The sequence below is a fragment of the Pelophylax lessonae genome (genome assembly GCF_965119305.1).
Source record: "Pelophylax lessonae genome assembly, chromosome: 7".
Lineage (NCBI taxonomy): Eukaryota > Metazoa > Chordata > Amphibia > Anura > Ranidae > Pelophylax > Pelophylax lessonae.
Window position 1 is genome coordinate 269,809,941 of NC_138774.1, and position 15,087 is coordinate 269,825,027.

At 41.4% G+C, this 15,087-nt stretch overlaps 1 protein-coding gene across 4 annotated transcripts in view; it reads left to right on the forward strand.

Moving 5' to 3' along the window:
- The window catches only part of DNM1 (dynamin 1), a 254,922-nt gene extending 240,321 nt beyond the window's left edge, over positions 1 to 14,601 (forward strand). For 3 of the 4 annotated variants that reach the window (XM_082262793.1, XM_082262792.1, XM_082262791.1), the window contains one exon: positions 13,566 to 14,601. In XM_082262793.1, coding sequence (XP_082118919.1) covers positions 13,566 to 13,635 — 70 coding nt within the window. In that variant the 3' untranslated portion in view covers positions 13,636 to 14,601. The remainder of the gene's footprint in view (positions 1 to 13,565) is intronic. The other variant, XM_082262794.1, reaches the window with a different exon arrangement.
- Positions 14,602 to 15,087: the final 486 nt, after the last annotated feature.

The following is a 15,087-nucleotide window of genomic DNA, read 5'->3' on the forward strand; positions in this document are numbered from 1 at the left end:
CTGTGTAGACAAGTTGGTGGACTCTACCAAAATGTCCACCTAGACCTTATTTCAGTCCAGATATGTAGGATCATGTGGCTGCAAAATGGGTCTGGGAAGATGGTTTGGAAAAGTCTGGAAAGGATTCTATTTGACGTGGAAGTCCATTAGAGTTCTTAGACACACATGGGGAGAATCTAGCAAAAGGAAAGTTTTCAGAAGAGTTCCTTTTTATCCCCTCAGACCTCTGCTTTCCAGTCCTTTTATCAATTTCAAGTTCTGGATGTCTAAACCAGCCAAGTCTGGTGCCAAGCCTACCTCACAATGAGGGGGTGCCCCCACTTCTGCAAGTTGGAATGGTCGTTTGCTTCCATGGCCACCTAAAGTTAGGTCATCTTGAATCTCTGAGTCCAGGGCAGGATTTCCTAGAGGGTGGGGGTGTTTGCCTCATGAATGTGTTTGCCTCATTCTAAATTTGAAGGTTCTCATCACCTGCTGTGGGTACAAATGTACCAGATGAAATTGGCATCGTCATTTATGGATGCAGAACGGGGGGTTCCTTATATCCATTGGCATCAAGAATGCCTATTTACATGTTCCCATTTTCCTGCAATTTGTGGTGGGTGGCCAGCACTTCCAGTTTGTGGCTTTTCCATTTGGCCTATCTGCGGTCCCATGGATCTTCACCATGGTGCTACTGCACTCTCAGGGGCTCCCCTTTGTGGGATATCTAGGTGACCTGCTCCTGAAGGAGCATCCCTCTCTGCCAATGTCCAACAGACTTCAGGTGGGTCCTCAATCCCCAAAAGTCGGCCTTAAATCTAGTGATCGACTGATATCGTTTTTTTTTGTGTTATGTTTGCCCAATTTCACTCCAGGCCTCTGCAGCTCAAGTATGACTTCCTGGATCTCTGGACCAGCTCATGCGCCTGTCTCCCAAGGCCAGGATATTGCTAATCTGGTGGCTGACTAGTCCTGCACTGGAAGTCCTTTATTCCATTAAACTGGACGGTTCTCTTTGGATGCCAGCCCTTTGGGCTGGGGAGGAGTCTTGAGGACAGAGATGGTTCAAGAGATAGGTCATCAGGGAAGCCTATATTTCCCATCAACATTCTGGCACTAAGGAACATTTGCCTGTCCCTTCAGCAGTCAACTGCACAACTACAAAGAAGACCAACGGGGTAGTCAAAGAAGTCAAGAATTTACAAAGTCCTAAGAGACTCAATTCTTGCCCGGGCTAAAGGGCATGTTTCAGCCTTGTCTGTGGTCCACATTCCTACAGTAGACAATTGGCAGGCAAACTCTCTGTGGTCAGTAGCATCTGGATGGGATGAGACACCTGTCACTATTGAGAAATGCTGGATGTGGAACTCCTGGCATCCAGCTTCAAACCAAGGTAGACAGGTTTGGGGCCAAGACCAGGGATCCTCTGGCCCTCACAGTGGGCGCACTGGTGACCCCAGTGAGATCAGTTTTGCTTGATTTATGCTTTCTCTCTGGTACTGATTATTCCTTGGCTGCTTTGCAGAGTGGAAGTAGAGAGTGTTCCAGTGATCCTGGTGGCGCTGAACTGGCTCAGAAGTACTTGGTACTTGGACATTTTCTGACGCCTGGGAGATGTGCCGTGGGCAATTACCCAATCCACCTGACCTATTGTCTACTAACCTGCCTCACTCTAGCTTTGATGGGGGGGCTGTTGAAGTCCCGGTCCTAAGAGACCAGGGTCTCTGACCTCCATTATCCCTATAATTCAGAAGCCTAGGAAATTGAGCACTCATAAGATCTGTCACTTCACTTGCATGGCTTACTTCTTATGGTGCAAGGTAAGGAAGTTCCACACTTGGGATTTATCCTGCTTTTCTCCAGTCTGGTCTGGATCGACTTTAAGTACCCTGAGGATTAAGTTTCAACCTTGGCTATTCTCTTTCAGAGGCAGCTGGCCGTTCACTTTTGTTCAGGGGTAGCAACACCCCATTTAATCCCTGGTGTCTTCACAGGATCTTAATCTACTCTTGTCAGCTCTTCAGAAGCCCCTCTATAAGCCAACTCTAGGTATTCATTTAGCTTATCTTACTTGTAAGGGGGCTTTTCTCGTGGCTCTTACATCAGTGAGATGGGTTTTAGAATCAGCAACCTCATCTTGTTAAGTAGGTATTTTTTATTCTTCCTAGGGACAAGGTGGTTCTGAGGCTTCAAGCCTCCTTTCTTTCCCAATGTGATTTCCTTCTTTCACCTTAATCTGGACACTGTCCTACCTTTCACTTTACTGTTTAGATGTGGTTGGTGTTCATCTCTCAGCTGCTGCCTCTCTCATTTAATTGGATAATCTTTTTTGTACTGCCTGCAAAGGGCACACTGTGTCTCAATCCACTATTTCTTGGTGGAGTAGGCAGGTTATCACTTACGCTTTGACTTTGAAGGACAGGATTTCCCCCATTTACAGTTAAGGCTCACTTGTTTTTGGGCTTTTCAGCATCAGAAGTCTGTTTCCCAGATTTGCAAGGCAACCACCCAGCTCACGCATTTGTTCAGGTCTCTGCTGATGTCTGCTCTGACAATAAGGTGTTTCAAGACACTATTTGAGTTTGACATCTCAGTCCTTTTGATTGTGGGTATGTTGGTCTTGTTGCCATCTGTGTCCAATTGGAAGATTTACCGTCACTTCCTGACCCATAGCTAAAACAGGAAGTGAGAGAAAATCCTTTCAAATTAAGGGAATACCTTGGGACCCCCAGTTCTTCAGAACTAGTATCTCCATTGGAAGATTTCCTTTCTATTACTTTTTTGGGGAGAACTCAAAATTTGGGATTTTCTTTTACTTTCACTTCCAATGATGATGGTAAACAGGACGAATAGGAAGCAGAATCTCCCTAATGGGGAAACAGACCGCAATAAAAACCTAATAGGTGTTCTAATCTCTATATATTCTGTCCAAAACGAAAAACAAGTTTTGCCTTTAGTTATACTTTAAGGTGCAAATGTCCTGTACGATTAAGAAAAAAGGATATTTGACTTACCTACAAAATCCTTTTCTTGGAGTAAAGTACAGAACACAGGCCACCCTCCCCTCTGTCCTGGCATTTTCCTCTTATGGCATGCTACAAAACTGAGGATTGCTGGAATTGAGAGGGGTTACATTGTTATGAGCTGTCCCACAATTCTGTTTGCCACTGTCTGATCACCTGAAGGTGGCTGCATATAGCCCTGTGGTTAGGACCTAGAGGAGCCTGTATCCTGTACTATAATCCAGGAAAAGGATTTTACAGGTAAGCCAAACATCAATACTTTTTAAAGCTGCTCGATTTTTATATTTTTTTTTTTTCAACCTACTGGATCCCTTGCCTGCATAGTCAAAATTATGCAAAATGTGAACTTAGCCTTTGACTTGTTTGTGTGCATGTATCCTTTATGGCCAAAAGAATGGGGAAACCCGCCAAAGTTGGATTTTCAGTGTTTCCAGAGAAGTTTATTGTTCATCTTACAGCAAAGTCTTTTTAGCCAGTTGTGCACTTTCATCCTTGAAGTAACATTTTAGGGGAAGACCCTTCTCCATTCCAGCATGACTGTGCTTCTGTCTACATGGCCAGCTCAATGAAGACATGGTTTGATGAGTTCAGTTTGCAGGAAATCAAGTGGCTTACACTAAACCCTGACCTTAACCCTCCTGAACAACTTTGTGATGTATTGGAACACACATTGCAAGTTAAAATGTTACTAAAACCAGGACCCTGCATTCACTATATCTGGTCTCCCCAGGAGCCTGCAGTCATTATATCTGGTCTCCCACAGTGCACAGAACATGGAAATGCAATTATTTTAGTAAATATAAACTGCTAAATACCTTTTCTCATCAGCAATATATAGCAGTCTTGTGGCTTCTATCAGTGTCAGCTGAGCACTAGTTAAAGCTTGTAAGAGGAGTTTTCATACTGCACTGAGCTCTCCTATCAGGATGCAGGACTCCTGACCCTCTGTCTGGACAGTCTGGACAGTGCTGATTGGCCCTGTGCTCATCACATGCACTCTCCCAAGAAAAAAAAAAAAAACTATCAATACACACTAAACTGAGCATGTGCAGCCTGACTCCAAAAGCTCTGTTTTATCCAGACCTGTTCTGGAGTCAGTGGAAGAAGAGGAAGATCTGTTCATACAGGATCAAACAGCCTCTTTACACAATGCAGAGGATTAAGCCCTTAGGTTCCACAGTGAGTATAACAAGCATGCTTTACTGCATATGCAGACTGATTTTACTGTTGTGGGTTTAGCACCACTTTAGGTCTTTTTACCAAACATCAGTAACTAACCTCGGAAATGCTCCTTTGGCTCCGTAAAACACAAACACACTCTAAATCTTGTGAAAATCCTTCCCAGAAGGGTGGAGGCTGTTATAGCCACAATGGGTGTACAACACCATAATAATGCCCATGGTTTTGGAATGGGATGCCAAATTTATATAAATGTGATGGTCAAGTGTCCACATATTTTAGGCAATATAGTCTATCTTACTAGTACTTAAAACATCACCCTTTCAAAATACCCTAAAATGATAATAAATACAAAAAAAGTAGGAAAATGATTACTTTCACTACATTTTTTTTTGCGACATATCATTGTATCCAATGTTACAGGTACTCGATTGAAGAACATTAAACATGCTTCCACGGTAGAATCATTTAAGGAATAAAATTCCTCTGATACCTAAAGTCCCATTCAATCCAGATCTGGTAGGACTGTTTGTGCTGACTATTACATTTGTTTTACTAACACTGCTGAAAAGTACATTTTTACTAGTCCTCAACAGTAATGGGTTTTATCTATCTGCAATTGAAAGGTGATTCCTGGAGGATTACAAAGGTTTAGTGATATTTTGCATAACCTCTTATGTGTGAATGTCTATGGGTTATTTTGTATACTGCAGCGGGTCAATCACAATAAATTGTGTGCCATGGCATCTTTTTTTTATAGACCTAGAAATACACCTGAACATTAATTCTGCATGACTATTTATGTGTACATATATTCTAGTTATCTTAAGTGCTTAGTGAATTGATATCTCACAAGCTAGATGGCATAGACTGCAATGTATGCCCTCGTGGGGCTTTATTTACCATGGTTTATCACTTAGAAAAAGTTAGTATCGCTCCTGGGGAACCAATCGAATTCAAACCTCCACTTGAATAAAAAAGGACAGTTGTAGAATGAAAGTTTGAATATGTCTGACTGCTGAGGGGCTATGTGGTCACTTCATAAGGGAGGTATGTTTATTTAAAAAAGCGATACTGTGCAGCAACCAATCACAAGTGTAGTGCTGTTAAGCAGAGGAAAGAACATTTTAATTAATTACTCGGACATACTGCACAGTATTGCCCTATAAAGGGTGTTATCAAAGTCTTTTCAGTCTTATTCAGTAAGGCAGATCAAAGATGCCCAAAGTAGATAGTCAGCTGAAACTTATTTACAGATGCAACAAATGCCATGTACAGGAGTAATAAATACATATTTGCCAGCACACCAAGGCTCTTGCAAAAGCAGTCCAAAACTTTATTGAATTTACGATCACATCAAAAATAGTGCAACGTTTCGGGGGCCGCACAGGACCCCTTCGTCAGGCACGTCAGATCACATGCCTGACGAAGGGGTACTGTGCGGCTCCGAAACGTTGCACTATTTTTGATGTGCTCGTAACTTCAATAAAGTTTTGGACTGCTTTTGCAAGAGCCTTGGTTTGCTGGCGAATATGTATTTACTTGTAACTAATCCAGTTGCCAACTGGTGATCGCTTCAGCGCCCAACATACACGAGCCTACAAACCAGGAAGGTGTGCGATAGGAATATGAACTATATGTACAGGAGTAGGTGAATTCTCTTGCATCTCCCTTCTACTTACCATACACCTGTTCACATATATGTATTTTATTCATGTATGACCTTTTTAAGTCTGATTGGGATGTGTGTGTGTGCTTATATGCATGATTACCTAGAACAGTTAAGCTGTGGCCTTGTGTTAATGTATGCTTGTATATATATTTATATATATGTTTATGTGCACAGCCATAATTCTGTGTGTGCATATGTGCCCCTTACATGCTTTTGGCTGTGGCTGCTCTTAGCCTCTGACTTCATGTTATTTTTCAGAATAACTATCAGTGACCCATGAGGAACACTCATCACGGTATGTCACGTATTTCCAGTCATGTGACCTGTGTGCTTCCTCTCCTTAGTCGTGATCTTCATGTGTGTGTGGTGCACATGTTCCCACCCATTTACTGTTTCTTGCCCTGTTGCCAGGCAGTTTTGTTTGTAGCATCACCTACCAGCTACTTCAGATTCAGATTTAAACCAATTTTATAGTTATTTCTTCCAGCGGTGTTAGAAAATTAGTAATGCAAGCGTAACTGACGACCAATCAGGTTTCAGATGTTTTTTTTTTCATTGACTAATAGCAATTGACTGGACAACTGAAGTAACTGGTATAGAAAAAAGTTTGGCTGTCATAATTTTTTTAGAATTGCCACAAAGTAATGGTTTCCAGTTTCCAATCCCTTTCCCTCTACAGAATAAAGGCCATTGTTTAGTAAGCAAAGAGCAGTGTGCAAAATGCAGTATACCTTGGCAACCTCGCACCATACCTCTTTAGTTGTTTTGATGACAGTAACCCTTAAAAGCTAAAACCTGATTGCAATGGAATACAGCACATTGATCGCCTTTGCACTGTGAATAAATAGAGTGCAGTCCAAAAAGTGCAGAAATCCATACCTCCCAGCAGGGATCAGTGAACAAATTTAAATAAAAAAAACCCAGTGTGATGTAAACAATAGGTTCTCAACCCATGAATTGGGCCACAATAAAGCTGTCCTCATATTAGGTATGGTGGATAGCCTAAATACACACTAGTTATTTTAGTTTCTATATTTTACTATTTTTTTTGTTATAAAATAGGCTGTATTTGTTTGTCCACCTCCTAGTAAACTATCAGATTATTGGAATGAAATGCTAACGCCCCTATACTTCAATTATTCATAAGTGTTCTACGTACTTACTCCCATTTTCACAAAATGTAATTCTACTGCATAGAAAATGTAAGAAAATGATGGACTTTATAGGCACATACACATTAATTTTATAAAATTGATCAACATTTTTATTTCATATCATTTAAAAGTTTTCGTCATAAAATATAAGGGATATAACATGTAAAAACAATACTCCCTGTGGGTTAGGATTTTTCCAAATCAACACACAAGCTCTGGTGGTGTACTATCAGAACATCAATGTACAAATAGAGAATGTGGGGACTCCACCAACAAACACGCGGCTATGCATTTCTTCAGGAGCTTTTAAGGTGCATATAAGTGTTCACACACTAAAGGATAAGCGGGGAGCAGAGACCAATGCCATACCTAGAGCCTCAAATGTGTACAGGGGCAATTTCCATTGTCCAAAAACAAAAGAGGGGAGGAGCCAAACCTCAAATTTCTTAGGCCCTCAAAAACTGTATGACAAATTCTTAGAATAATAATGGTGATCTGAATTCTTAGGCATAATGCTACAAACTTTTTCTGGTGTGGAGTGGGCCACTAAAGAATAGAAGAGTGGCCCGAAAACCCAGGTATAAATCTCTCAATATGTTGAATGCACACAGGTAATGACCTGGAATCCAAAGAGTGTTGTACAAAGCTGGCCTCCAAACTACAGCCACATCGCTGCGCTCACCAGCTGTGGGTGATTATCCTATGCTAACTAGATAAGGCAGGATAAAGTTGTTTAAAAAAAGAGAATGTTTCACTGAACAGTGGCTCAAAAATCTGATGCACTGCATGTTCTAAAGCCCCGTACACACGTCCCGAATGTCGGCCGAACGATCGGCCGTCTTTTGTCCGGTGCTGTCCTGTCGGCTGAAAACTGCAAAAGACTGCACATGAATTTTGTCAGCCAACAACAGCCGACTGCAAAAGTGATGTCATGTGATGGTTAACTTTCCCTGTGTTTTTTATTTTCTGAGCATGCCCAGTCTTGCTAATCGGCTGTTTGTCGGCCGAATTCTGTACTGACTGGCGAACAATCGGCCGTTCTGGTGTTGGCCAACAAAAATTTTAATGCCTGCACAACAGATTCTGTTCGGCCGAAAAGTCGCTGTCGGTTGTCGGAAGCATCATACTAACAAGCCGACAATCGGCCGATCGTTCGGCGGCCGAATATTTAAGGCCGTCAATCGCTACGTGTGTACGGAGCTTTACTAAAAGGGCTAAGATCCCTTTATCCAATACTTTATATGTCAGCTACAGGATGGCTTTATAGACCAGATAATCTTTACAGTTCCCAGGAGCTCTAAGCACTATGTCGACTTTTCAAGCTAATATTAAGATTTGAATTATCTTTTGATATAAATAGGCTTTATACATGTTTTACTTTTCAAGCATTTTACATTTAGGATTACAGATTTTTTTTTTTTTTGTTTCAATATGTTTGTTAGAAGAATTTTTGCAATAGGGTACAACAATGCCTAGTTATAGGCAACGGAAATTCAAACAGAAAGTGCAACAAGGTAAATAAATGCATAAACCAATTGCCATGCAAAAAGTAACAGTACAATGTAGGGTTAAGGGTAAGCAAAGTAAAACACAGACATCAAAAATATCTATATACCTCGGCTGAAAATCCATACATGCCCTTCCCCCACATCAGGAAAGTCCAACCTTATAGGGTCCCAGAAGTCTAGGGGAACCCAAAGAAAATTCAAATTTTAATTTATTTTAATTCTTGTTACAATATTCTGTATTTACCCTATAGCTGTTTTAGAATACTAAAATTTGATTATATCAAATTCGGTGAACACTTCAAACATAATAGTATGTTACCATAACCTAACCTTCCTTAAATACTACTCTTTACAGAAAGAAAAAGTGAATGGAGACAACACAAAAGGAAAATCTGTAAAAAAGAAACTCAAGCTTTGTATACACTAACCGAAATTTTGCTGGTTCAGCAGGAACTGTCTGAATTTCAGTACATGTGCACCACTGTCTGTTCCACAGAAGCCGATCTAACGACCCCGGCTTCTGTTGAATGGTTCTTCTGGGAAAAAAGTATGCAATCAGCACATGCAGCTAATGACTGTAGCGCTGATCTATGTAGTCTAAAAAGGAGGGAGGAGTCCACACTGTCAGTATAAAATAATTCAGCAAGACATCTGTGAAGTTTTTTTTTTTTTGTTCAACCTACTAGTTGAATGAAAAAAAAAAAAAATGATACGTGTATTCCTAGCTTAAAGCTAAAACTGTCTGTTATTTTTTTATAGTTTTAGATTGTGTAGGGGAGCATTAACCACTTGCCGACTGCCTAATGACTATCTACGTCGGCAGTCAGCCCCTCACAGGCAAAGTACTACGTCGCTAGCCTGTGAGGCTCTAGGGAGCGAGCGCGCGCCGCCGGAGGCGCGCTCCCGCTCGCTCACGGACCCCCCCCCGCGCGTGTGAGTGGCGGACCCGTTGTCTGCCGCTCACTCGCGATCGTCGGTTACACCAGGAGAAAGGCAGGCGGCTAATGTAAACAAAGCCGCCTGTCAATCTCCCTTGTGTAACAGCAGAGATCATACTGTCCTGCTATGTAGGACCGTAGAAATTCTGGCAGGTTCTTTAACAGTTTATGTCCTGTCCTAGAGACACAAGAAGTGAAAGAAGTTGTCACAGAACAAGCATTACTATTGGAAAATGTAATCTCTTTTCTTGTTCTAAGTGTAACGTTTGGACTTCCTATTACTTTCTATCTCAGTGCTCACCAGGAAAATGGCACAAAAAATCTAACAAGGTTAAGGCTTTTGAGATCACAGTATTATGCAGCACTGATGCCGATGCCCATCAGACCTAGCCATTATTCCCGTAGCAGAGATAAGTGGCATAAACTAACCTCAGCTAACCCTGGGGGACTGGAAGGATTTTGAGGAGACTTCTATACCCTCAGTTATCCCCTCACAAGATAAACTAATACAACGGACAGGGGGGTTGTAAACTCTTACCAATCTAACGAGTATATGGCAAAAACATGTTTTGGCATAAGATATATAAAATAAATAATATCAGGGGTACAATAGACTTAAGCAGCCAAATTCATGCAAAACGCAGTTTTTTTAAATGTACAAAAAATGTAGATAGATTTTTTCACAGGAAGGTTAACACTGCTGCCCTAAATCCAAACATTTTAGCATCTCCTTGGGAAATCTAATAGATATCTTAAAATGATGGTTAAAGACTAAACAGCAAATAGTTTTCAACTATCCAGTCAAAAATAATATCTTTCATCCTCATTAAAAGCAAGCTGTCATGAAAGAAACATTGACGCTGTTATTGCTGGCCCCGATTTCTAAAAATGCTAGTTGTCTGGCTGTTACCTACATCCGCAGTCTCCTACACTTTCTGAGCCTCTGACCTAGAATTAAGAAGTAGCTCTAGAAAGTCAGAAATCTGCACAGTTGTTCCATTTTGAAGACTTTAAAGACTTAAAGCCAATGGATTTGTAAGGAAACCTGGAAACTATAATTTTCAAGGTGCCGTGACCGCCTCTATGCTTCTCTTTAAAGGAAAACATATTTCCTTTAAGCTAAATTCCGGTGTCATCACTGGCACCAGCTCCTGAGGTAGTGCCTAAACCACAAGAACCATGAAATAGTAGCACTAAAAATGCTTTGACAATATTGTAAACATTTTAACAATACATACAATAAGCAGGTACTAAGCAACTGCTCTGAGGCTTACCTAGCAGCATAAGGTAGATGAGTCATCAATGGTCATCTATAGGAACTTTCTAACCCAATGTTTCCTCACCTCAAACTTCACTTTCTTTGCTATCTTTACAGAAGGAATGTTCACTTCTTCCCGGACAAAATTGAGATAGGGGTCTTTTCACCTTCTATGTAATGTTAAAAAGAAAGTTATAACATGATTTAGAATATGTCAAATTAGGCTGTCCTCTGAAAGGTGGTCTTGGGTTGGATGATGTTTCTCTTTCCTCATCCTTAATTCTTCCTATCACCCCTGATGGCTCTTATTCCTGGCTGTTCCTGAAAAGTCCGCCCTCCTTCCTTTCTTCTTTTTCCGATCTTCACTCCTTATTTTCTTCCCATTACTTTTGAATATTGGTGTGTTCTGCTTGTCTGAATAATAATTGTGCCTGGCAACTCGGACTGGTTTTCACTCACCTTCTATGTGAAACCCATTACTGCTCACGCTGATCTCCTCCAAGCTTTTTACCCTTTGTGTCTCACTCCTGCCATGAACGTTCCCTCCAAACGTTATGTTATTTCATATTAAATACACCTTTTGTGTCAGTTGCTGCATGCCTTTATTAGAAGTGACAAGTGATGTTGTGCTTGTTCTGTGTTATTCACACAGTCAGCCCACCTAAACCTGACAAGCGTAATGCGCTCTTGAAGTTAACCGGCCATTTGTGTTGAGAGACAAAAGTGGCATTAGTCAAGTCATTTCACCTGAGGTGGTGAAGCTTAAAGGTTTAGGCCTTCTCAGTGGTTTCCAATATATGAGCAGGCTTTGCTGATAACTCAAAAACTGTGAAAGGCCAACTCCAGGTATTTTTTTGGAAAGAGTGGGAAAGGGATAGTTCTTATAGGGGTAATAGGGATAGAACTTGCCTTCCTTTTCATGTAATACCTGCATCTCCCCAGGGCTGGCCCAAGACATTGTGCTGCCTGGGTCCAAGAATAAAATGCTGCCCCCCCCCCCCAAAAAAAAGTCACACCCAACAAAAGGCCTCTCACATCCATTATTTTAAATAAATATAATATTTATGAAAATCTTATATGTACTGTTATCATCTTCCATAACTCGGACTGGACCGGTCCACCAAACACCCGCTGTCTGTCCTCAGTCCTCCTGTCACTCCTGTGTCTGCCACCACCCTAGAAGATCCAGCCTGTCCTGCGTGAGTTGGAGTGTGCTGATGTCTGACGTCATTGCGCACACCACGATCACGTAAGGGACATTCCCAGGAGGAGACACTCCGCCTCTTCCTACTCATCATCATTTTGCACTACGGGCGGCAGTATAAGATGGGAAAATGCCCCCTGTAACGCGTTGCAAAGTGATGACATACAAAACTGCTGGGAAAAAAATCTTGGGAGTCAATTTGCTGCCCCTCTCCAAGTGCTGCCTGGGTCCAATGGACCCAGTGGGACCCATGGTAGGGCCGGCTCTGCATCTCCCCCATCAGGTGTCACAGGGACAGGAAGTGAAGGAAAATATGCCCAATGGGGTAACAGATGTAAATAAAAAACTTCTAGAGATGTGAACTACTTCCCTCTTCATTCAAAGCTAAAAACACAATTTTATATGGAGTTTGACTGAAAAAAAAAATGAAAGCCGGTTAGTTTCTTTGCAGAGCTGCACCAGATTTTGGATTCTCCAGTTTTAGTATATCAACCCCAGTGTATTATCTTCAGGGTTACCAGGTAAAAATAAAGGACCAAAGGTCTGAAAAAAGACTAACAATGCAGCCATCATATCTAAGGACTGGTAAACTGCAATATATAACATTTTGTTTTTGGGTTTAGGGTACTTTGAATTAGTAATTCTGCCTAAAGTGTAACTAAAGGCAAAACTATTTTTTTTTTTCTTTTTTTAGTTTTGGATAGAGGTGAGAGGGATTATATCACCTGTCAGTTTTTTTTTTTTTTTGCTGTCTGTGCCCCCGTTACGGAGATTCAGACCCCGTTCACACTGGGGCGACGCTACTTGCCGGGGCGACCTCACAGGTCGCGGTGCGCAGTCTCGAGCTGCCGGCACGGACTTCATAACATTGAAGTCAATGTAGGTCGCCCCAAAGAAGCTCCGGACCCTTTTTCTAAGTCAGAGCGACTTGTGTTGCTCCTATTAGAACGGGTCCACAGCTTCTCTATGGCAGGCGACCTATGGCGACCTGTCAGGCGACCAGGTCGCCCCAGTGTGAACGGGGTCTCACCCTCTCCATTTGTTCTGTTTATCATTCTCAAAAGTAAAAGTAAAAGAAAATCCCAAATTTTGGGTTTACATAAGAACACTGATAGAAGATAAATCTTCCAATGAGAACACTACTTCTGGGAGCCCATCAGAATCCCATCCCTTTGGAGGGATTTTCGCACATTTTCCTGTTTTGGCTATGGGACAGGAAGTGAAAGGAAATCCCCCCAGTGAGACACAGACTGGGGGTAAAACCCTTCCTTCTATCCAAAATTAAAAACTGTTTTGCCTTTAGTTACAGTTTAAGTGTAAAAAAAACCCCTAAAACTATTATAGGACCTCATATACAGGCCCTGCTGGCAGTATTAGGCTTGAGAAGCATTATAGGCCTCATCGGCCATCTTAAATCACAGCATACCATCTAAGATGAGATACCACTAAAATTGTTATCATGGATATTTTCCTTCAGAAAGCTATTTTAACTCAGGTGTCAATACTACAATACCTAATCAAGGTAAAATATATGAAACAAAAATGGCTCCAGTTGACAAGGGATTTTGGGCTGACTGTTCCACGTCATGAATGATGCTAATCATGCTCTGTGTTTTCTTGTCTGTTTTTATTTCTACTTTCATCCAGCAGGAAGGCTCCCGCTTCACCTACACGACCCACCATTATCCGACCTGCCGACCCGTCCCTCTTAGATTAATTAACGGAGGCCTGGCTGCCGAATACAGCTTTCTCCCTACCACCCTTTCTCCCAGCCCCCCATCACACCTCTTCCAGGCATGGTGAAAACGTCCCCTCTACTTCACTGTGTTGTAAACACTGGCTCAGTGTCACTATGTATTGTATTGTACAGATGTGTAGTATTGTCCCTTGCCGCTCCATATTGTGATGTTAAAACACCTGAAATGTCTGGTCAAAAATATATATAGATTTTATTTTTCTTGCTTTTCCCAAATGCCACTGCCCATTGTTCTACCAGCTTCTGAAACTGATTCACCTCATTCTGTCTCATGTTATTCTGTTGTACACTTTATTTTATGTATTTTTTAAAGATTGTCATTGAAAATTGTATAACTAGCAGGCAAAAAGCTGGTAAAGAGAGAAAACTTAATTTCATACTCTTGATTACTGTTCAAAGTGTACTTGTTTGCTATGCAATGGAGGCGGCCATTTTGTAGCCTAGCTCAGCTTTATACTGCAGCTACTAAGCCCTATTGGATCGCTAGGCCCCTGGCTGACTCAGCCTACAGAATCGCTACCTGAACCTGAAAGAGACACATTTTAAAATGAACATGTAATATTAGCAAGGTACATGAGTTTAGTATATCTTCATGTCAAAAGATAGTCTGCACTGGCTGATGTACTTTTCATTATATCTCTACCTGTGTGTTATCACACAATGCCTCCTCGGCCCCAAACAATATTCATTCTGATGTCAGGTAAAAGTTGGTGAAGCACCAAATATAGGAACAGTTTGCCCTTCCAGGTGCCTGTATGCTAGTTTAGCTGTCAATAATTGGATATCCCAGAATTCCCGAATGCTTTGCTGTGCGCATTTTCGTTATCTGCCATGTTCAAGAGCCTAGACCTGCCCACTGCCATGCTTCGCTGTTGGCTTATAGGCAGAGAGATAGGGCCAGGCTCTCTGTCATGGAAACTGGTGGAAATATGCCAAGATCCTGAGCTCCAAGAAAAAGCTAAACATATGCGAATGCCATGTTTCTGGGATTTTACCAATATTTACCTGGCTTATACTTTTCTGTCAAACAGACTTTATGAGGATAAAACATCCCCTCTGGCCCTATTGTTTCCAGTGTGGTAGGCCTGAGGTGGGGATCAGCTGCAAATCACAAATCCCTCTCCTCCTGATAAATAGTAATTATTTTATCAGCCTTTCTGGTAATTTGAATGTATTTTTGAAGTGTTCGTAAAGTACTAAAAATAAGTATACATTTATGTACATTAAATAACTGTATAATACTGTGGGACTCCTTTATGAAGACAATCTGTTGCCCATAGTAGACCTTCAGATTCTAGCTGTTGTGACATTTGGTTGGCTGGTACAGGCAACAGTCTTCTGTTTTTATAAAGGAATCTATACATGGCCAAATATAAGCAGACAGTGGTAATTTTAGATCCTCTATGACATTTG